Source organism: Balaenoptera physalus (genome assembly GCF_965194825.1).
Source record: "Balaenoptera physalus genome assembly, chromosome: 6".
Lineage (NCBI taxonomy): Eukaryota > Metazoa > Chordata > Mammalia > Artiodactyla > Balaenopteridae > Balaenoptera > Balaenoptera physalus.
Window position 1 is genome coordinate 127,837,371 of NC_138885.1, and position 24,114 is coordinate 127,861,484.

The 24,114-nt window shown below is 40.8% G+C and overlaps 1 protein-coding gene across 2 annotated transcripts in view; it reads left to right on the forward strand.

Annotated features, from left to right (window-relative positions):
• DAW1 (dynein assembly factor with WD repeats 1) overlaps positions 1–22,448 on the forward strand; it is a 52,938-nt gene extending 30,490 nt beyond the window's left edge. Inside the window, exons 7-12 of one of the 2 annotated variants that reach the window (XM_082464700.1) lie at positions 3,234–3,341; positions 5,179–5,285; positions 6,196–6,298; positions 7,409–7,523; positions 18,159–18,235; positions 20,104–22,448. In XM_082464700.1, the coding sequence (XP_082320826.1) occupies positions 3,234–3,341; positions 5,179–5,285; positions 6,196–6,298; positions 7,409–7,523; positions 18,159–18,235; positions 20,104–20,439 (846 nt within the window). In that variant the 3' untranslated portion in view covers positions 20,440–22,448. The remainder of the gene's footprint in view (positions 1–3,233; positions 3,342–5,178; positions 5,286–6,195; positions 6,299–7,408; positions 7,524–18,158; positions 18,236–20,103) is intronic. The other variant, XM_082464699.1, reaches the window with a different exon arrangement.
• Positions 22,449–24,114: the final 1,666 nt, after the last annotated feature.

Genomic DNA, 24,114 nt, shown 5'->3' on the forward strand with positions numbered 1-24,114 from the left:
TCACGCTATGTTCAAGGTACTTTGCTAAACACTGGGGATACTGCAGTTAGAAATTGTAACTGACCCTTTAGTGGCACTCAACATGCCTGAAGCACTGTCCTAAGCCCTTTACATATATTAGCTTAGTCGTCCCTCATAACAACCGTAAGGGGTAGATATTTCCCCATTTTACAGTTAAGGATGCTGAGGCATAGAGAGGTTAAGTAATTTGTCCAGGGTCATAAGAAAGACAGAATCCTTATTCTCATAGTGTGGCCATGTTTTCATACTTCCGGGGAATTTTGAAAAGGTTTCTTTATTTATAGTTCCTAGGAAGACATTCGTATTTTTCATAGTCAACAACATCAATCCAATGAATATTTACCAGGTATTGACCGTGTGAAGCCCTGGCCTATGTGTGTGGGGTACCAAATAGAATCAGATGTAGTTCTTGGTCCCCCAGGGATTCTGCAGTTTTGTAGAGGGAGTAGAGGCGTCCATGGATAAGTGTAAAGATGTGTTGTAGGTGGGCTAGAAGTTGGCGGGGAGTTCAGCGAGGGCACAGAGGGAGTGGCCAAGCCTCCGTGACCGGGACTGGTATTCGGGAAAGACTCTGCAGAGAGGTGGCAGGTGCGTTCCAGGCAGAGGGAGCTGCAGCAGCAAATGCCCAGAGGAGGTGTGTAATCGTGGTTTGTGCTTAGAACTCAAGTGGCTCTGAGCGTCCAGAGCGGCGCTTCCCAGCCTTCCCCGCACAGAAGGTGCTCATACGGAGATGCAAACACTGGGAAGAGCTGCTCCCACAGTTAGAGGTGACTGGCGGGGATCTCTGGTGCTGCCCAGCCATCTGGGCTAAATGTGTCAGTACCTGGCACACCTGTAACCCTGCAAAGCCACATCCCAGCCTTTGTGTGATTGAAGTGAGGGAGGCAGGGGAGACCTTATTGTAGATTGCTAAAGGGTCTTAAATGCTATGCTAAGGAATTGGGACTTCATCATGGAGATATTGCCATACTGTTGAGACTTTTCAGCTGGGAAGGGGCATGGTCAGCTTTGCATTTTGGGATGATCATTCTTTTTCCATTGTGAAGGAGAAATGGGCAGCGGATAATATCAGAAGTATGGGCCAGTGGGGATCTTGTAGCCACCCAAGCAAAGTTGACAAAGCCCTGTTGTGAGGCTGGCGAGGAGAATGTGAGAGAGGTTAGGGGTGGAAGGAGCAGGACTGGGTTACCAAGTGGACATGAGGCGTGAAGGAAACAAAGTGTTCAGGGTGATTCCCTGATTTCAGACTCAGGCAACTGGCAGCGCCATTCACCAAGTCTGCACATAAGAGAGAAGCAGGATTCTTCGTGTGATTTGCATGTCTTAGACAGAGTGGTTAAAGTCTCCCTGTGTGATGGCCAAACAGAGGCATCCATTCGGCAGTTGGCTCTTTGGGGCTGAACCGAGCAGTGAGCTCTGGGTAAAAGACGTGGATGTGTGAGTCACCTGCATCTGGGTGGCAGTAGAAACCACTGAACAATTGAAATTTCCCAAAGGGAAAGGTAGACTATAGGGAGAAAACTGGTGGGATCTTGGGAAGATGGAGAAGAGAAAATTTTAAAAGATACACTAAAAGAGACAAGAAGTTAGAGAAGAAAAGCAGAGCGCTATCAAAGCACTATCAAGAAGGAAGAAAATATTGAGAACCTCAGGAATGTTAAGTGAGATGACCAAGACCAACCAAGCCTCTCAACTGGACATTTATCTAGAGTGGTTCCAGTAGAGTTGAAGAGTGGAAGATGGGCAGTGAGTGATGGTAGACTATTTTTCCAAGGAATTTGGTTGTAAAGGGAAATAAAGGTAGTTAAAAAATGGATATGTAGAGTCAAGGGAGGATTTGTTTTCATGTGGGAAGAGCTCAAGCATACTTACAGGCCACTGGAAAGGATCTAGCTCCTTCTAGAGGGAAGGAAAATTTGGTGGGCTCATCTCTCCTAGGTGTGCAGGGAACATAGTGTCTTAAAATGGCAAAGTGATCCCTCTGAATCTGAGACTGGAGGAAAGGAAAGTGAGGGCCAGGGGAGGAAGTTCTCACCTGATAGGTAAGTTTTTTCCGTGAACTATTAGGAGGCCACGTTATCTGCTGAGGAGGAATGAGGGTGGGAGTGGAGGCAAAAATGGGGAATGGGAGAATATATTGAATCAGAGGCGTGTTAGACAAAATAGGGAAAGCTACTGAGGCCACAGCTGAGGGCAGAAGGCATGAATGAGCATCACTAGTATCTTCTCTACTGTTTTCTTCAACTGCCTTGGTTGAGGGTAAGGCAGGCAAATGAGTGGATAAAATCCCGGATTGATACAAGTTGTTAGGAGTTATATGAAGGGTGCAGGTGAGAAGACAGGGACTAGGAGTTTTGGGGGTGCTGGCAGGAGTGATGCTTCCAAGTGTCATTTGAATAGGGGATAATGGACCAGGAGAAAAGAGAGGGGTTTACATGAAATGGAAGGTATCCTATGGGGAGGATGGAGGGGAGGCTTGGTAAGGAAGAGAGAAAGTGGAAGTATTGGGAAATTGTCACTAGAGACTGGTGTATTGGTAGTGAATCTTCTAGAGAAGGTGACATCAAGGTCAGGGTGTTGCCATGGGAGTGATTATGAAAAGGAGTCCAGGATCGTGGGTCTGGGGGTATTGGATGGATGGCGCACACGAAGGCCACCTGGGACTCGGAACTGAGAATGTGAGCCAATAGCCAACGTCCTAGGCAAGTGAGGGGGCGTGATTGATAGGATGATGAACACAGCAACAAGGAAGATGGGAGCCAGAGGGACTTCCCTGGTGGTCCAGCAGTTAAGACTCCACACCTTCACTGCAGGGGGCACATGTTCTATCCCTGGTTGGGGAACTAAGATCCCACATGCCCCGCGGCGTGGCCGGAAAAGAAAAAAAGATGGGAACCAGATAGCATGAATCTCAAAGGAGATGGGCTTTGCTTTTGTTCTTGTTCTTCTATGGTCTGGAAGTGACTAAGGGGAGCCAGTCCTCTCCAAGCCTGAGCTGGGTGATGTGGGAGAACAGCAGCCTCTTCTCAAGAGGAGAATGCTTCAGGATCAACCTGCAGATAAACCTACTCATATCTGGTATTTTGCTGCATATCTGTACAAAGAACTAGGCTGAATCTGCTGAGACAGTTACATCTCCAAGCTTTTCTATATTAGAATTAACAATTCAAAACTCTATCTTTCTAAAATCTCTCTCATTTCATGTAATTCAGGTGTGTTTATCGTTTAATCCTCAAAGCACATTGGTGGCTACTGGAAGTATGGACACAACGGCCAAACTGTGGGACATTCAGAATGGAGAGGAAGTGTTCACTCTCACAGTATGTTACTAATGTTAATAACATCAAGAGTTTTACATTTTCATTAGCTATTCCTTTGGGTAAGCCTTTTACTTGTGTTTTTTTTTTCAAAATAAATAAATTACTTAATTAATTAATTTTTATTTTTGGCTGCGTTGGGTCTTCGTTGCTGCGTGCGGGCTTTCTCTAGTTGCGGCAAGCGGGTGCTACTCTTCGTTGCGGTGCGTGGGCTTCTCATTGAGGTGGCTTCTCTTGTTGCAGAGCACGGGCTCTAGGAGCATGGGCTTCAGTAGTTGTGGCTCGCAGGCTTAGTTGCTCCGCGGCATGTGGGATCTTCCCAGACCAGGGATCAAAGCTGTGTCCCCTGCACTGGCAGGCGGATTCTTAACCACTGCACCACCAGGGAAGTCCCTTGTGTTTGTTTTTATTTGTATTTTTATTACAAAATGAACTCTAAGTTAGAAGATGTTTTTGAGTGATTGGTTTTCAGACTGTAGTAAAAGAGCATTTCAGCTGGTTTGCTGACTATTCCCAAAAACTTAAATGGACATGCTGGGGAAGCCAGATGGGCTTTTTTTTTTTTTTTTTTTAAATGTTTGGATTTTATTTATTTATTTATTTATTTATTTATGGCTGTGTTGGGTCTTCGTTTCTGTGTGAGGGCTTTCTCTAGTTGCGGCAAGTGGGGGCCACTCTTCATCGCGGTGCGCGGGCCTCTCACTATCGTGGCCTCTCCCGTTGCGGAGCACAGGCTCCAGACGCGCAGGCTCGGCAATTGTGGCTCACGGGCTTAGTCGCTCCGCGGCATGTGGGATCTTCCCAGACCAGGGCTCGAACCCGTGTCCCCTGCGTTGGCAGGCAGACTCTCAACCACTGCGCCACCAGGGAAGCCCTAGATGGGCTTTTTATTTTGACTAACTTCAGTCTATAAGCCATACCAACTATTGCTTAAAACCTATGGTCACCTACCTGGCTAAAAGCAAAGGAGATGGAGGCTGGCACCTTTTGGGAGAGGCAGAAGTGGAGGAACCTGCCAGAAGATTTCTTAAAGAAACTCCCTTCTTTTCTAACCTCCAGTCTTAGAAGCCTCTGGTATTACAAAGTCTGAAGTATAAGGGGCAAGTGGCAGGAAGTGACAAGGCCAAAGGGCACTGCCTGCAGAGTGGATGCTGGTGGTGTGTCTCGGCAGGGGCCCCTGTCTGTCGCCACCACACGTCCGTCCAGAACCGTCCTATGACTGCTACCCTCCACTTCTTCCCGCCTCAGCGAAAACTACCAAACAAAAAAGCGTGATGCTCTGTGGCGATCAGTGGGGACAATTGGATGGGAAATCACGTTATCTTATTCTTTCAAATTATAAATGGATTTAAAAAATAGGACCCATTTTCTAGGAGAACTTTTTCTAGAAGTTCTCCTTCTAGAAAAAGTTAAAATGGACTAGAAAAAGAGAGGAGAATCAGTGTTTTTAACTAACACCAAGAGGTTTTCTTTCTTAAATCAGAGAGCCTCATTTTATTCACGTAAGTTTACTTTTCCTGCTCTTCGTACTCATCACTTCTGTGGGTCACGCTTCTTCGCTGCCTCTTCTTTCAGACAAATGCCTAAGAGCGTTGGAAGGTGCGTGTCCTGCTCTACACGTGTCCTTTATTAAAATTAAATGGAGCTGAACATTAAAATTCTGAGCACACAAATGTAGTTCAGCTTATTTGCAATCTCTCCCTATCCAGCCAGCCACTGATGTCTCTTCTCCCTATAGAGCTTTGCCTTTTTTAGCATTTTCTTTTAGACTCTTATGTTATACATTTGTAGAAATTGTTTCATCTACAGGTATGCATGATGATATCTGCTCTTTTTCCAGGGACACTCAGCTGAAATCATCTCTTTGTCCTTTAACACCTCAGGAAACAGAATCATCACGGGGTCTTTCGATCATACAGTTACAGTGTGGGGTGCTGATACTGGAAGGTATTCTTGATTTTTAAGAATTGTTTTTAACCTGCATCAGAAGATTAAGAAGATAGCCTTTGTTATTTATCAGCTTAATGTTAAATCTATTAACTTTACCTTGGATTCCATAGGAATAGGACACATTGAAAGCAAATTAATTCATTCTTTAATGATATTTCTGATCCACCAAAAATATATGCTTCCTCGGAATTCTGAGGAAATAATGCCAAACAGTAACATAAAAGGAGACTGTTAACAATAGCCTGGTTACACAGCTATTATTTATTCCATGTACTATGTAATCAAATTTCAATGGCTTGTCATTATGGTAGGCATGGATATCATGAATAAATAAAATCATGCCTAATGATCCAAATTTAATTTTGTCCAAGAGCTTCAATTTCCTTCCTAATTATTTTTGGTTCTAGTTGCTAAGAAGTTAACTAAATTAGCCTATTTTTGTTGGAAAACTCCACTCTTGGACTTGTCTGCGTTTTGATAGAGGGACCAATTATCAGGGGTACTGATCAAGACAGTTGCAACAAGAAATGAGAGAGAAGGAAGGGTTCTCAGACGATTGATGGGTAGTTGCTGAACAACCAAGGGGTCCACCTATCTGGTGTAAAAATAGTTCTAGAATTTCAGATTACCTTTATTATTTTTTACCCATGCCTTTCTGAAGTGTTGTCTTAAGTAATGTTGTTATCTTGGGTTGTTTAAAATTTAAGTATATTTTTTGCTGAAATGAAATTTGTAGTCTAGTTGACTCTTTTTGGAGCTACAGTTAAGCCATCTTTGATTGGTCATCACAGATATTATTTTGTGAAAAGTAAAATTCAGACTCTTACACCAATGGCTTGAGATCATTCTTTGTACACATTCTTGATTAAGGAATCTTTCACCAGTCTGAACCGTTTCCATTTTGTAGGAAGGTGTATACCTTAATTGGGCATTGTGCTGAGATCAGCAGTGCCTTATTCAGCTGGGATTGCTCTCTGATATTAACTGGCTCTATGGACAAAACCTGCATGGTGAGCTCAAGAAATATCTTTGCTTTATAATTCTTATGTCTGTACTTTATACTGTGTCAGGTATTCATTGCAACATTAACAGATTTTAAAGGTGCTATAAAATTAAGATATTAATTTATCAACAATTGGTAATTTTTAAATTTCAAGTTTCTGATCCTCCAAGTTTGAAGGAATTATGATGTAAAATAGTTTTAGTTGATTTAAATGTGTTGAAAGATCTTATTTTTTTTTTTTTTAATTTTATTTATTTATTTATTTTATTTATGGCTGTGTTGGGTCTTCGTTTCTGTGCCAGGGCTTTCTCCAGCTGTGGCAAGCGGGGGCCACTCTTCATCGCGGTGCGCGGGCCTCTCACTATCGCGGCCTCTCTCGTTGCGGAGCACAGGCTCCAGACGCGCAGGCTCAGTAGCTGTGGCTCACGGGCCCAGTTGCTCCGCGGCATGTGGGATCTTCCCAGACCAGGGCTCGAACCCGTGTCCCCTGCATTGGCAGGCAGATTCTCAACCACTGCACCACCAGGAAAACCCAAGATCTTATTTTTTTAAAAGGCATGTTATTTTTGTTTAATGCCCCTCTATTCCTTAATTAAACTTCGATTAGAGTGAACTTCACGAAGTCTCAACACAATGCCTCCCTGCCTTTACGTTTCTGTTGCTAAGAGCTTATGTTCTAGAATTGTTTTTAGATATATAGGTTATATACCAAATGTATTATAATCTTAATGTGCTTTTCATTTTCTAGCATTGTAGTTTTAGATCAAGCTCTTTACCATTTGATGCCCTTTGCATGAAAAGAGGATGCTTCCATTCCAATCAGAGAAGCATGCACTTTGAGATTTTTTTCCTAATGTAGTGGCAGATTTGTGCTACCCATTCTAAATGTCTGTCTTTGGTCTTCTCTGTGTCCAAAGTGTGCCTTGTTAGATGGTTGGCTGTGGTCTCTGGTCATGAATCAAGGGAAAATGAACAAACGTGAAAATTATACACATGATTTTGGCACAGTTATTTAGCCAGCCATAAACATGTCGTAAAGACTACTTCTGGCCATCTTTGCACTTTAGATAGGAAGTCATAGTCTTCGTCATCTTCTTCTTTTTTTAAAAAATTGCAGCTGTGGGATGCTACAAATGGAAAATGTGTGGCAACATTAACAGGCCATGATGATGAAATACTAGACAGCTGTTTTGATTACACTGGAAAGCTTATTGCAACTGCTTCGGCTGATGGTAGGTAATCTGTTGGTACATTTAATTTATGGAGAGATTTATGTTTTGTTTGATAAACACGTGTGATTCTACACTATAGGTCATCTCCCTGGTGACCAGCTATGATAGAAACTACATGTGCCTCATCTCTATGATGTCCATGTATGTCAGTACACTATGTCTGTATCATATTCTTGATAATCGCATGTGATGCTATAGAATGTCTGCATCACCTCCTTGACAACCACATATGATGTTAGACTAGATCTTCATCTCCTTGATAACTGTATATATTGGTGTATCTTGGGTCATCTCCCCCTAATGATCATGCATTATGCAACACTATGTTGTTCTCATCAGCTTGACTGCCACTGATGGTTCTATAATAAATCTGCATTGTCTCCTTTATAACGTGTGCTGCTCTAACGTGTCTAGTGAATCATCATGATGAACATATACAATGTTGTGCTATACATCATTTTCTTGAATTCCACTTATGATTCTACACCATGTCTGTCTCATCTTATTGATAACCACGGTCTGATGCTACACTGTGTCTAATCATCTACTTGACAGCACTATATAGTTGTATACTTTGCATCATTTTCTTGACAATGACAAATGAAGTTATGCTATATCTATATCTTTTTAAAATAAATATGTATGTTGTTATGGTATTGTTTATCTCACTGATGACACTATATGATGCCATAATACGTCTGTGTTGTCACCTTTACAACCACATATGATGCAGTGCTATATATGCAAAGTCTGTTTGGCAGGCACATGTGATGCTATATTATGACTGCATTATCTCTTTTTTTTTAACGTCTTTATTGGAGTATAATTTCTTTACAATGGTGTGTTAGTTTCTGCTTTATAACAAAGTGAATCAGCTATACATATACATATATCCCCATATCTCCTCCCTCTTGCGTCTCCCTCCCACCCTCCCTATCCCACCCCTCTAGGTGGTCACAAAGCACCGAGCTGATCTCCCTGTGCTATGTAGCTGCTTCCCACTAGCTATCTATTTTACATTTGATAGTGTATATATGTCCATGCCACTCTCTCACTTCGTCCCAGCTTACCCTTCCCCCTCCCCATGTCCTCAAGTCCATTCTCTGCATCTGTATCTTTATTCCTGTCCTGCCCCTAGGTTCTTCAGAACCATTTTTTTTTTTTTTAGATTCCATATATATGTATTAGCATACGGTATTTGTTTTTCTTTTTCTGACTTACTTCACTCTGTATGACAGACTCTAGGTGCATTATCTCTTTGATAACTATGTATGATATTTAAAATAAGATTTTTCTCTGATAATCCCATATTATGAATGTCTGTGTGCATGTAATCTCCTTGAAAACTAAATGTAATGCCATACCATGTCCATGTCATTTCCTTCCCAATCATGTGGAGTGCTACGCTATTCTGCATTATCTCCTAGACAACTGTGTGGGATGATATAGTTTGTTTCGTATCCACGATGGCCATGTGTGGTGCTGCTATATATCTGTGTCACCTGTTGATAACCGCATATGTTGCTACACTTGTATGTGCCGTCTCCCTGTAGTCCACAGATGACTATACACTGTGTCTCCATTATCTGCTTGCTGCTATGTATTATTGTATGATGTTACACTATGTCTGTTCATCTTCTTGAGAACCACACATCATGCTATACTATGGCTGCATTATCTCCTTGATGTCCTCACACAATGCACACTGTGTCTACATCAACATTCTGACTACCGTGTATGATCCTACATTACATCTGGATCATCGTATCAATGGTCATGTAGCATGCGACACTATGTCTGTGTATCTCCTTGATTCTAAACTATGTCCATGTCATCCTCTCATCTACAATGTAAGGCACTATGCTGTGTCTAGGTCATCTCCCTGATGAACACATATGATACTACACTCTATCTTCATCATCTTTCTGATGACCACATTTGATCCTAGACTATGTCTGCGCCATCTCCCTCATGACCATGCTTGACGCCAGCCTATGTCTACATCATCTCTGTGATAACCACAGGTGACACTATATCTGTGTCACCCCCTGTGAATGCGTATCATGCTGCTCTATGACTGTGTCATTTCCCTGACAACATGAGCAAGCCTCCACTCTGTCTAAGTCACCTCTCTGGTAATCACATATGATGCTACACATATGTTTAATTCTCTTAATGACCATATGTGACTTTACATCATGCTTGAGTAAATTCCTTAACAGCTCTTTAAGAAATTCTGGCAAAAATGGAATGCTTTTTCCAGGCATGATTTGTTCACTTGTTCTTTGCCTATATTTGCTTCTGGTGACTAACATACTTTTAAGTAGTTACTTTGTGTTATAATCAGTTGTAGAATTTTGCCAGTGTTTCATTTTAATTACAGTCTTTATTATTGTCTCCCTTTTCAAAATTATATTTGTATGCTTGTTCTCTTACTCACTAGGACTTTTCCAAGGTGGTCCTTTAATCATACATACATGTCCTTTTTACATCCTGGAATATAAACACCCTGAATCTGGAGAATTTTATTTTTTAAACTATTTACTTTCTCATCTTCTCACAGATCTTTGCTTTTAAAAATCATCCCTTAACTATAATTAATCTGCCCTTTTCATTTTAAATATCATTCTCATTTATACAAAAAAATCTATTCATTAAATATATATGGAGTACCTACTTTGTGCCAGGAATTGTTTTAGGAGCATAGGATATATCAATGAACAAAAGAGATGGGAATCTCTTTCCTCCTGGAGCTAAGTTGTAGACGGGGGGACAATAAATGATACTGTGCATGTGTTTTATATAGAATATTAGATTACATAGAATGTCAGGAGTTGGTCAGTGCTATGGGGGAAGAAACAAGCAGGGACAAGGTATCAGGATGCTGACAGATAGATGAGAATAATATATAAGCTTGATTCTTTCAGTTTTGTCCTTTCTATCATCTGTTATTTTCCCTAGTAGTGATTCTTTCCTTGTTCGATAACACATTACTTCCAAAAAACTCTTTTTCTTTTCTTTGTTTTGTAAACCTCTTCTCATTCTGTCCCTCCTAAGTCTTGATGTTTACAGCAATTTTTTTTTTTATATTTATCTCTGGTCTTTGCTCCTCATTCCATTCTTAAAATTAGATCTCATTCAACAGAATTAGTTGCCTGTGCAGCTACAATCTGTTTTTTTATATTTATCGCCTTTTTCATTTTCATTGGAATTACTCTCAAGCCTGAAATTTTTGGTGTCTTATTCATATTTCTATCTTATAAAAAACTACAATTTCAGGCTATATTATTTTTATGTTTTCTGAAGTTTAAAAATGCTTTTGTAAAATTTAATGTACTAATCTATACTGGATATTTTTGTCTTATTAACAAACTCTTTTTAAAAAATTTTTCTCTATTTAAAAAATTTATTTAAAGATTTTATTTTTTTTATTAGTTATCTATTTTATACATATTAGTGTACATAGGTCAATCCCAATCACCCAATTCATCCCACCACCACCTCCTCACCAACCCCGCTCTCCCCCCTTAGTGTCCATACATTTGTTCTCTACATCTGTATGTCTGTTTCTGCCTTGCAAACCAGTTCATCTGTACCGTTTTTCTAGATTCTACATATATATGTTAATATACGATACTTGTTTTTCTCTTTCTGATTTACTTCACTCTGTATGACAGTCTCTAGGTCCATCCACATCTCTACAAATGACCCAATTTTTTTCCTTTTTATGGCTGAGTAATATTCCATTGTATATATGTACCACATCTTCTTTATCCATTCATCTATCGTTGGACATTTAGGTTGTCTCCATGTCCTGGCTATTGTAAATAGCGCTGCAATGAACATTGGGGTTCATATGTCCTTTTGACTTATGGTTTTCTCAGTGTATATGCCCAGCAATGGGATTGCTGGGTCATATGGTAGTTCTATTTTTAGTTTTTTAAGGAACCTCCATACTGTTCTCCATAGTGGCTGTATCAATTTACACTCCCACCAACAGTGCAAGAAGGTTCCCTTTTCTCCACACCCTCTCCAGCATTTATTGTTTGTAGATTTTCGTATGATGCCCATTTTAAACGGTGTGAGGTGATACCTCATTGTAGTTTTGATTTGCATTTCTCTAATAATTAGTGATGTTGAGCAGCTTTTCATGTGCTTCTTGGCCATCTGTATGTCTTCTTTGGAGAAATGTCTGTTTAGGTCTTCTGCCCATTTTTTGATTGGATTGTTTGTTTTTTGTAATATTGAGCTGTATGTGCTGTTTATATATTTTGGAGATTAATCCTTTGTCCCTTGATTCGTTTGCAAATATTTTCTCCCATTCTGAGGGTTGTCTTTTCATCTTGTTTATAGTTTCCTTTGCTGTGCAAAAGCTTTGAAGTTTCATTAGGTCCCATTTGTTTATTTTTGTTTTTATTTCCATTACTCTAGAAGGTGGGTCAAAAAAGATCTTGCTGTGATTTCTCTCAAAGAGTGTGCTTCCTATGCTTTCCTCTAAGTGTTTTACAGTGTCTGGTCTTACATCTAGGTCTTTAATCCATTTTGGAGTTTATTTTTGTGTATGGTGTTAAGGAGTGTTCTAATTTCATTCTTTTATATGTAGTTGTCCAGTTTTCCCAGCATCACTTATTGCAGAGACTGTCTTTTCTCCATTGTATATCCTTGCCTCCTTTGTCATAGATTAGTTGACCATAAGTGTGTGGGTTTATCTCTGGGCTTTTCTGTTTTTGTGCCAGTACCATATTGTCTTGATTACTGCAGCTTTGTATTATAGTCTGAAGTCAGGGAGTCTTATTCCTCCAGCTCCGTTTTTTTCCCTCAAGATTGCTTTGGCAACTCATGGTCTTTTGTATCTCCATAGAAATTTTAAGATTTTTTTGTTCTAGTTCTGTAAAAAATGCCATTAGTAATTTGATAGGGATTGCATTGAATCTGTAGATTGCTTTGGGTAGTATAGTCATTTTCACAATGTTGATTCTTCCAATCCAAGAGCATGGTATATCTCTCCATCTGTTTGTGTCACTTTGATTTATTTCATCAGTGTCTTATAGTTTTCTGAGTGCAGGTCTTTTACCTCCTTAGGTAGGTTTATTCCTAGGTATTTTAATCTTTTTGTTGCTATGGTAAATGGGATTGTTTCCTTAATTTCTCTTTCTGATCCTTCATTGTTGGTGTATAGGAATGCAAGAGATTTCTGTGCATTAATTTTGTATCCTGCTACTTCACCAAATTCATTGATTAGCTCTAGTAATTTTCTGGTAGCATCTTTAGAATTCTCTATGTATAGTATGTCATCTGCAAACAGTGACAGTTTTACTTCTTTTCCAATTTGTATTCCTTTTATTTCTTTTTCTTCTCTGATTGCCATGGCTAGGACTTCCAAAACTATGTTGAATAACAGTGGTGAGAGTGGACCTCCTTGTCTTGTTCTTGATCTTAGAGGAAATGCTTTCAGTTTTTCACCATTAAGAATGATGTTTGCTGTGGGTTTGTTGTATATTGCCTTTATTATGTTGAGGCAGGTTCTCTCTATGCCCACTTTCTGGAGAGTTTTTATCATAAATGGTTGTTGAATTTTGTCAAAAGCTTTTTCTGCATCTATCGAGATGATCATATGGTTTTTATTCTTCAATTTGTTAATATGTTGTATCACACTGATTGATTTGCGTATATTGAAGAATCCTTGCATCCCTGAGATAAATCCCACTTGATCGTGGTTTATGATCCTTTTAATGCGTTGTTGATTCTGTTTGCTAGGATTTTGTTGAGGATTTTGGTAACTATTCATCAGTGATAATGGTCTGTAATTTTCTTTTTTTGCAGTGTCTTTGTCTGGTTTTGCTATCAGGGTGATGGTGGCCTAGTAGAATGGGTTTGGGAGTGTTCCTTCCTTGGCAATTTTTTGGAAGAGTTTGAGAAGGATGGGTGTTAGCTCTTCTCTAAATATTTGATAGAATTCATCTGTGAAGCTATCTGGTCCTGGACTTTTGTTTGTTGGAAGATTTTTAATCACAGTTTCAATTTCATTACTTGTGATTGGTCTGTTCATATTTTCTATTTCTTCTGGGCTCAGTCTTAGGAGGTTATACCTTTCTAAGAATTTGTCCATTTCTTCCAGGTTGTCCATTTTATTGGCATAGAGTTGCTTGTATTAGTCTCTTATGATGCTTTGTATTTCTTCGGTGTCCATTGTAACTTCTCCTTTTTCATTTCTAATTTTATTGATTTGAGTCCTCTCCCTCTTTTTCTTGATGAGTCTGACTAAAGGTTTATCAATTTTGTTGATCTTCTCAAAGAACCAGCTTTTAGTTTTATTGATCTTTGCTATTGTTTTCTTTGTTTCTATTTCATTTATTTCTGCTTTGATCTTTATGATTTCTTTCCTTCTATTAACTTTGGGTTTTGTTTGTTCTTCTTTCTCTAGTTCCTTTAGGTGTAAGGTTAGATTGTTTATTTGAGATTTTTCTTGTTTCTTGAGGTAGGATTGTATTGCTGTAAACTTTCCTCTTAGAACTGCTTTTGCTGCATCCCATAGGTTTTGGATTGTCGTGCTTTTGTTGTCATTTGTCTCTAGGTATTTTTTGATTTCCTCTTTGATTTCTTCAGTGATCTCTTGGTTATTTAGTATTGTTCAGGCTCCATGTGTTTGTGCTTTTTACGTTTTTTTCCCTGTAATTTACTTTTAATCTCATAGCGCTGTGGTCATAAAAGATGCTTGATATGATTTCAATTTTCTAAAATTTACCAAGGCTTGATTTGTGACCCAAGATGTGATCTATCCTGGAGAATGTTCCATGTGCACTTGAGAAGAAAGTGTAATTTGCTGTTTTTGGATGGAATGTCTGATAAATATCAATTAAATCTATCTGGTCTATTGTGTCATTTAAATCTTGTGTTTCCTTATTAATTTTCTGTCTGGATGATCTGTCCATTGGTGTAAGTGAGGAGTTAAAGTCCCCCACTATTATTGTGTTACTGTCGATTTTCTCTTTCATAGCTGTTAGCAGTTGCCTTATGTATTGAGGTGCTCCTATGTTGGGTGCATATATATTTATAATTGTTATAGCTTCTTCTTGGATTGATCCCTTGATCATTATGTAGTGTCCTTCCTTGTCTCTTGTAACATTCTTTATTTTAAAGTCGATTTTATCTGATATGAGTATAGCTACTCCAGCTTTCTTTTGATTTCCATTTGCATGGAATATCTTTTTCCATCCCCTCACTTTCAGTCTGTATGTGTCCCTAGGTCTGAAGTGGGTCTCTTGTAGACAGCATATAGGTGAGTCTTTTTTGTATCCATTCAGCGCACCTGTGTCTTTTGGTTGGAGCACTTAATCCATTCACATTGAAGGTAATTATCAATATGTATGTTCCTATTACCATTTTATTAATTGTTTTGGAGTTGTTTTTGTACGTCCTCTTCATCTCTTGTTTTTCTCACTTAGAAAAGTTCCTTTAGCATTTGTTGTAGAGCTGGTTTGATGGTGCTGAATTTGCTTAGCTTTTGCTTGTCTGTAAAGCTTTTTATTTCTCTGTCAAATGTGATTGAGATCCTTGCCGGGTAGGGTAGTCTTGGTTGTAGGTTCTTCCCTTTCATCACTTTAAATATATCATGCCACTCCCTTCTGGGTTGTAGAGTTTCTGCTGAGAAATCAGCTGTTAACCTTATGGGAATTCCTGTGTATGTTATTTGTCATTTTTCCCTTGTTGCTTTTAATAATTTTTCTTTGTCATTAATTTTTGTCAGTTTGATTACTATGTGTCTCAGCGTGTTTCTCCTTGGGTTTATCCTGCCTGGGACTCTCTGTGCTTCTTGGACTTGGGTGGCTATTTCCTTTCCCATGTTAGGGAAGTTTTCAACTATAATCTCTTCAAATATTTTCTCTGGTCCTTTCTCTCTTCTCCTTCTGGGACCCCTATAATGCGAATGTTGTTGCATTTAATGTTGTCCCAGAGGTCTCTTAGGCTGTCTTCATTTCTTTTAATTCTTTATTCTTTATTATTCTGTTCCGTGGCTATGAATTCCACCATTCTGTCTTCCAGGTCACTTATCCATTCTTCTGCCTCAGTTATTCTGCTATTGATTCCTTCTAGTGTAGTTTTCATTTCAGTTATTGTATTGTTCATCTCTGCTTGTTTGTTCTTTAATTCTTCTAGGTCTTTGTTAAACATTTCTTGCATCTTCTCGATCTTTGCCTCCATTCTTTTTCTGAGGTCTTGGATCATCTTCACTATCATTCTTCTGAATTCTTTTTCTGGAAGGTTGCCTATCTCCACTTCATTTAGTTGTTTTTCTGGGGTTTTATCTCGTTCGTTCACCTGGTACATAGTCCTCTGCCTTTTCATTTTGCCCATCTTTCTGTGAATGTGGTTTTCATTCCACAGGCTGCAGGACTGTAGTTCGTCTTACTTCTGCTGTCTTCCCTCTGGTGGATGAGGCTATCTAAGAGGCTTGTGCAAACTTCCTGTTGGGAGGGACTGGTGGTGGGTAGAGCTGGGTGTTGCTCTGGTCGGCAGAGCTCAGTAAAACTTTAATCCACTTGTCTGCTGATGGGTGGGGCTGGGTTCCCTCCTTGCTGGTTGTTTGGCCTGAGGCGACCCAGCACTGGAGCCTACCAGGCTCTTGGTTGGGGCTAATGGCGGACTCTGGGAGGGCTCACACCAAGGAGTACTTCCCAGAACTTCTGCTGCCAGTGTCCTTGTCCCCACGGTGAGCCACAGCCACCCCCTGCTTCTGCAGGAGACCCTCCAACACTAGCAGGTAGGTCTGATTCAGTCTCCTATGGGGTCACTGCTCCTTCTCCCAGGTCCTCATGCACACACTACTTTGTGTGTGCCCTCCAAGAGTGGAGTCTCTGTCTCCCCCAGTCCTGTTGAAGTCGTGTAATCAAATCCCGCTAGCCTTCAAAGTCTGATTCTCTGGGAATTTCTCCTCCTGTTAACGGACCCTCAGGTTGGGAAGCCTGATGTGGGGCTCAGAACCTTCACTCCAGTGGGTGGACTTCTGTGGTTTAATTGTTCTCCAGTTTGTGAGTCACCCACCCAGCAGTTATGGGATTTGATTTTATTGTGTTTGCACCCCTCCTACCATCTCATTGCAGCTTCTACTTTGTCTTTGGATATTGGGTATCTTTTTTGGTGAGTTCCAGTGTCTTCCTGTTGATGATAGTTCAGCAGTTAGTTGTGATTCTGGTGCTCTTGCAAGAGGGAGTGAGCACACGTCCTTCTACTCCACTATCTTGAACCAATCTCTCTTATTAACAAACTCTTAAAACAGTTGGATCACTTTTCTTTAAGGCTTTTGAAATGTCCAACTAAATTGCAAGTTTTATATTTTAATCATATTAATTCTAACATAGCAATTTTTGTCTACTTACTCCTGAAGTTGACATCGTCAGAAAGATAAGTAAAAAGAAAATGTATTAAGATATTTTGCTTTTCTCCATATGAAAAGTAAGTAACCAAAATTCCCTATCCTTGCTAATTTTACCTTGATGTAATGCTATAATTTATGGTGAGACAGCATCCTTCACCTGGGCAGATAAATTTTAATTTTTTTTCTGACAACAATTTCACTACTTCTGTCTTTCTCCTTCTATGCTTATTTAACTCCTCTATTCCTTTTTTTTGTTTTAAAATAAATTTATTTATTTATTTATTTTTGGCTGTGTTGGGTCTTTGTTGCTGCACACGGGCTTTCTATATTTGCGGCGAGCGGGGACTACTCTTCGTTGCAGTGCACAGGCTTCTCATTGTGGTGGCTTCTCTTATTGTGGAGCATGGGCTCTAGGCACACGGGCTTCAGTAGTTGTAGCACGCGGGCTCAGTAGTTGTGGCTCACAGGCTCTAGAGCACAGGCTCAGTAGTTGTGGCTCATGGGCTTAGTTGCTCCGCGGCATGTGGGATCTTCCCAGACTCGGGATTGAACCCGTGTCCCCTGCACTGGCAGGCAGATTGTCAACCATTGTGCCATCAGAGAAGCCCCAACTCCTCTATTCCTTAATTCTAAGGAAACGTATATACTGTTGTACTTCATCTATCCATCCATCCATCCACCCATCCATCTACCCTCCACCCTGCATCTATTTATTGTGTTTACTATGAGTTTGGCAGTTCTGGGCACTGGGGATCCAATAGGGAACAAACCATTCTATTAGCCTTTTCTGTTGAAAAGGGTTTCTTAGTGCCTGTTCTTCATTCATTGAGTAGTGAATGCTGTTCCTTCTCAGGAAGGCCTCTCGATCTTCTGTAACCTTAGACTCATATTTGGTGTATGATGTTAGTCTTGCTGTTTATTTCATCCTCAGCCTCTCAAAACTTGTTTTAATTCCCCTTTTTTCTGTTAAAAATTTTATTCTTTTTGGATTCCTGTCTCCCCACTCCCATCTACCTTGGAACCCAGTATCTCTTCTAATAAGCTTGGGGCTAGAGAGATGCTCCTTTTCACTCTCTTCTCCTGCAGTGGAACCAGCTTGCATTTTAAGTATTAAGTGGCTGGTTCTCACTGCAGGCAAGAAGACAAACTTAGCACAAAGTGTGTGTGTCAGAGGGATAGACATTTAGATAATTCAAGGCATGTGGTCAAAGTTCGGTATTTCAGATGAATTTATATATATCTCAACTCCTCTCAAAAAGGAACAGCAAGAGTTTTCAGTGCAGCCACAAGAAAATGCATTACCAAATTGGAAGGCCATGAAGGTGAAATTTCAAAGGTGAGTTGCTTTCTCATTTGGAGAAATGTATTTATTTTCAAAAAAATAGGTAGCCGGATTAGTATAAATAGGTCTATTGGCACTAATGGTACCAAGGTTTGGCCAGTTATCTCATATTTTCTAGAAATCAGTTAGCTAAAGACTTTATTTTTAAAAGTGTCCTCAAACTCAGCATAATAAATGATTTCTAAAACCTTTTACAAAGTATAAAACAGCATTCTCCTCAGCCATGAGCAAAAGATTCTGTTAGCTAAAAATACTTATTAAAGCTATTAAGCAGCTAATAAAGTATTTTTCCTGGTTCTAGTAAACACACAAGTTTATATTATGCAAAAGACATGCTGCACAGCAAATATCAAGTGTCCTGTAGATTAGATGCAATTGAAGAAGTATCTCCTGGAAATATTTAACACTTAACAAAGTTAAAAATGACCTATTTTGAAACTTGAAAGCTGTAGTTTAGGATTTTATATCAGCTCCTCCCAAAAGCTTATGCACAGAGCAGGGCCATCCAATCAGGGATCTGAGGTTTAGATCTGTCCTCAGAATATTGTATTGAAGGCTGGGACTGGTGACTCTCACCCCCTAGTTTGGCCCAGTTCTTTGGTCTCATACCTGAGATAGATTTCTCGTTCCTCGTAAAATATCAGCTTGATGGTTTCAGGTCTCTGCAGGCTCCTGCTGGACTCCGGGGCTGCCCGCTGCTGCGCTCTCTCCCCATCTCCTGCCTTTGCACCTGCTGCTGGTGGCCATTGCCCCCTTGCCCATCAGGGTTGGTCTCTGAGACAGTGCGGGGCACATCCTCTTCACAGGCTGGGAGGCCTTGGGGGCTGGCAGGAAGAGGGATGGGATGTGTGACCATGGGAGACAGGCCACAGAGGGAGCCCAGGCCATGTTTCTGAGAGTCTGGTGTGTCACACTCAATAAGCGCACATGTTTTTGTGTGTGTGTGTGTGTGAACAGAAAGAGTTCTCAAACTATATTACTGCATTTTATGCTTGTTAAGTATATATTACCTATTGAATTGCCATCCAGTAATGGCATTTCTATGGGGTGCCAAACTAAGGTATTCATTCATTCATTTGTTCATTCACTTAGCAAATACTTTTTGAAAGCTCCCACTGTGCTAGGCATTATGCTAGGCCCTAGTGACACTGTGATGAAAAAAGCCATGGCCTTGGGACTTGCCCTCATCAAACCTTCAGTTACAGGGGAAGTGGCCCAAGTTGTCATCTTCTGATGCTTTAGAAAAGGTTATAAGCATGATGTCCAGAGGAACTGAGGACTAACACTTTTCTCTGCTGCTCAGATACCATGTGACAATGCCTGGCACGTAGGGGCTCTCAGGACACATTGATGGAAAGTTCTGTGCTTTAAGTAGCAGCAGACAGGAAGTCCTCCCTTAGCGGCCCTGACATTCTATGCCACAGATTGAAGGACGATCCCTCTGCTTGTGATGACAGAAAGTTGGTTTGCAGAGGTGACATCGAGGTTTGGGTACGAAGATGCCTGGCTGTGATCTCATCCACACCAGGGCTCTGCCTCTTGGTTTGCATGGGGAGATTGGCATCAGGAGCCTTTGGAAAGAAGCTGGGTAGGGAACACTCAAAGTATAACGGAGCTTTGGTTTTTATTCTTAGAACTGTGTGTGACGGGTGGGCAATCAAACTTTACTGTCTAGATTGTAATTTTCATGTATTAGTCCCTGCAGTATTTTTCCCATCCTGAAGGAACTGCTCTATGTAAGAATAAATACCAGGCTGAGAAGGTGACAGGTACTTAGTAATGTCCCCTTTCTGCTGATTAAAAATATAGTGGGAATCAAATTACACAAACCTGTGATCACTTTTCTTCTTTCTTGCTTGTAGATTTCTTTCAACCCCCAAGGGAACCGTCTTCTCACTGGCAGCTCTGACAAAACAGCTAGAATCTGGGATGTTCAGACTGGTCAGTGCTTACAGGTTCTTGAGGGACACACGGATGAAATCTTTTCATGTGCTTTCAACTATAAAGGTGACATAATCATTACAGGTAGGGGAGAAATAAACACCATCGACTCAGTTTTCCTTTCAAATTTTCTGTTAGAGTCACTAAGCTGGATACCAAAAGGAGACACTCCCATCCCCACCAGGGTCCCTAGCTCATCTTGGTGCCTTTTGTGTCCATTATTTAATTTTAGCTGCATTGCAGAACCACAGGAGTGAGCTCTGCCACTGACTGTAAGGCTTTATGAATTCTCAATTTCAGTTGCTCCAGGCAAAGTAAGAATTCAGTAGCCTGCCTTCCTGTTTACTACATTTCCCCAGGCATAGTCCATCAAATGGTCAATATTCAGTTGATGGCAGTAAATGTTAGTAACTAAAACAAGTCAGGACCTGAGTTCTTCACAGTGGGATTTATAGCCCATTAGAGATTTGTTCTTTGAGTGAAATTGTTTTCTCCTTGGATGTCCCCTCATAACACATTAATATTGGGGGAAAAGAACACATATTGAGCAATTTTTCAATGATTAACGATTTATTGTGAATAAATTATATTAGCGATATTTTATAAGAACTGGATTGAGATCAGGTTAATTTAGATTGTGGAAAGGGGAAAAAATGACAAGACTATGGCACAACGCTAGTGCACCGCCTCTGGAGGAAACCTTGGCAGGGAGTGGGAGGCTACAGTGGTGTTGGGTAGGGATGCCCACGAGGGCACAGAGGAGTGAATCTGCCTAACTCTCAGTGATTCTCATTGTGTCCAGAAGATTTTTAAATTGCTTAACTAGTCTAGTAAGTGAAATGTCACATATACAAAGTTGGCTCTATATATTGGCTGATTAGGTAGCTTCCTAATCATATAACTTTAGAGGTGCTGAGAATAATCTCCCCTTTGCCCTGAAATACCACCCCTTTCCACCTAATTATGGATAATTTCTAAAATTGCAGATTACTTCCTTTGGGCTTACGGTTAGCGAGTGTTGCTAAAACGTAGGTACTCCTAAGACAATGCGGTAATAAAGAATGTTGGATCCTTTCTCACGATGAGGAAGGAGGTGGGAGATTGTGACAGGAAGCGCAGGAGCTGAGGGCCAGGCTTTCCTAGTCCACACCGGTCATATTAAGCCGGGCCAGCTGTGCAGTACCTCTTCGCCTCAACCACAGAAGACCCTGGAGAGTTAGGGAAGGAGTATGTGTTGATTGTGCCTTGTTTTAGTGGTGGCCTTCAAATGCCTGAGCTCTTTTAAGATATTATCGATTTATTTAGTATTTCCCAAAGCACCAACATGCTAAATACTGACCCTCTAGATGCCAGCGCTTATGAGAATGGGGGTGATACGTCTGCCTGGCCATCAGCAGAGATCTGTGTTTGAGCTGATCTGCCCTATTTTCTTGTCAGACCCCAGTGTGATTAACTGCATGCATGTTTTAGTGGACTGCCTGAGGGTTTAGAGTCACTAAATGGAAGGAAACTGTCCAGTGTGGTCATGACACTTTTAAAAGTACGAGGTGCCCTTAGGTGGCATGTGCGGTTTTCACAGGCTTTCCCGATCCGCGCAGCCCTCACACTTCTTCTATCGGTGGTACCTGCCCGGCCCCTGAGGTTGAGAGAAGCAGCAGCGCCCAGCACCGCTCCATACCAGGGCCGTCGTTCCCACAGACAGAATGTGGATGGCGTCCCTGGGGGGGGAGTTGTATCAAGGCTGCTTTGGGAGAGTGTCGATCATAGTCGTGGGGAGGGCGGGAGGATGCAAATCTCGCATTCTGACTGACGATGAGAAAAATCTGTTGACATTTTGAGACGTTCCAAAGTGGGATGGGCTGCCCCCTCGTAAGCTAGTCACTCAAACCTGGAGATGTTCAAAGTCACCATATTTCCACCTGGTGGCGCTGTGTGAAGGTGGGGTGGGGGGATAAGCAGAGGGATGGCTGATGTAGTTGCATTCTCCGGTCCTCTCCAATTCTCAGATGCCATGAATCTCGCGGGGGTGCGTAAGTAGAATGTGAACTTGCCCAATTTATGACTGACATGGAAAAATGCAAAAAAAAAAAAAAAAGATTCCCACCCCCCGAACGCCTGAGCTGTGGAGGGGCTCTGCAGCTGGGCACTGAGGCTCTAGCACATTAAACATACTGATCATCGACGGTGACCCAGAAAATGTCAACCTGTAAAAACAGAGAGAGTTAAGTGAATAAAATAAAGAAAACTAATTTTGTGAAATTTGCTTTATTAGGTAGCAAGGATAATACCTGTAGGATATGGCGCTGATTGAAGAAAGCCAGTCCATGAGGAAACTTGCCACTTGGCATCACAGCCAGCCAGCAAGCTATTGTGACATTTCATGTTTTCTCTTTGTCCACAAGTCAACCTTTTATACACTGTCGTTAGCTTCACAGATATGACCATTAAAGCTGATGGACTTACATCATTCCTTGATATTATTTGATAGAGATGACAGGGACAAGCATACTGTTTGGCAAATGTCACTGGTTATTTCAATTTTCTTTCTTGATAGCATCACGATACTGATAAATGAAACAAGAGTAATGTAACAACATGTCTCCTAGATTCTGCTTTGAAGCCTATTATTATAATTTCTGTTGAATAAAGTTTTTGGAGAAAATTTTTTGTGAATTTTTGTGAAAATATTTTTGTGCATGACTGTGTTTACAATGTATGTTTTCTTCCTTGTGATGAGAACTTGTAACATCTACTCTTTCAGCAGCTTTCAAATATGCAGTACAGTTTTATTAACTATAGTCACCACGCTGTGCATTACATTCCAACAGCTTAATTATTTTGTAACTGGAATTTTGTACCTTTTGACCCCCTTCACCCATCGTGCCTCTGCTCTCCGTATGAGTTCAGTGTTTTTCGTTTGTTAGTTTGTTTTAGATTCCATATATAAGTGAGATCACATGGCATTTATCTTTCTCTGTCTGACATTTAATTTTAGTCTAATGCCCTCAAGGCTCATCCATGTGGTGGCAAATGACAAGATTTTTTCTTTTTTATGGCTGAGTAGTATTCCGTTTGGTGTGTGGCGGACTAGAGTCCTAGAGAAGCATCATCCCGGAGTCTGGATGCTAGTTTCTTTTACAGAACAGGGAGAGGGGGAGGTGAGGAGGTAAAGTAAAAAGGGCCATAAGTTTTGCAAATATCTCCTGGTTTTGCCAGACTGGGGGAGGTGATATGTTAATTTCTTCTTTCCTGCAGCCATCTTCTTGGATTCCCAGCTTTCTGAATTAAGTCATTACTCCTTGCCCCAACACCTCCTCCCCCGATTTACTGGCCTGTTGAAGGAGCTTGCACTTGGTAACATGATTGCAAGAGCACCTCAGCAACAATAATTAGGGAACTTTGAAAAAAACAAGGTTTATTACACACAAGTCCTGTAGGGTACAAGTCACACCCAAGGGCCACACAGGAGGTCAGGTGGAGGGAGGGAAGCATGGGGGTTCACAGGTTCACACTTCATTGGTGAATTTAAAACATAAGGGTGGGAATTAGGACACGGGAAGGAAAGAATCGGGGTCACTCAGGTGTTTCGTTATCTAGGTCACCCAGGGCTTTCTAAAAGAGGAAGTGCATGAGTGAGGTGGCCTGGCTCCTGATCTGGTTTTCTTAGCTAGTATATGTGTCATACAGCTGGCAATACATTTATTTGAGATGGATGTCTTTGAAATGGAGGCCTTGGCAATCAAAAGCTTATTTTCTGGCACTTTCACTACATATACCTGCTTTATTTTCATCGGGGTATTGTAAGGTACAGTGAAGTGTGTGTAGGGTCTGGAGTCAGATTGTCTATGTATATATTCTCATTCCAACTCTTCATTCTTGGACAAGTTACCTTACCACTCTGAGGTTTCTCATCTGGAAAGTGGTAACAATAA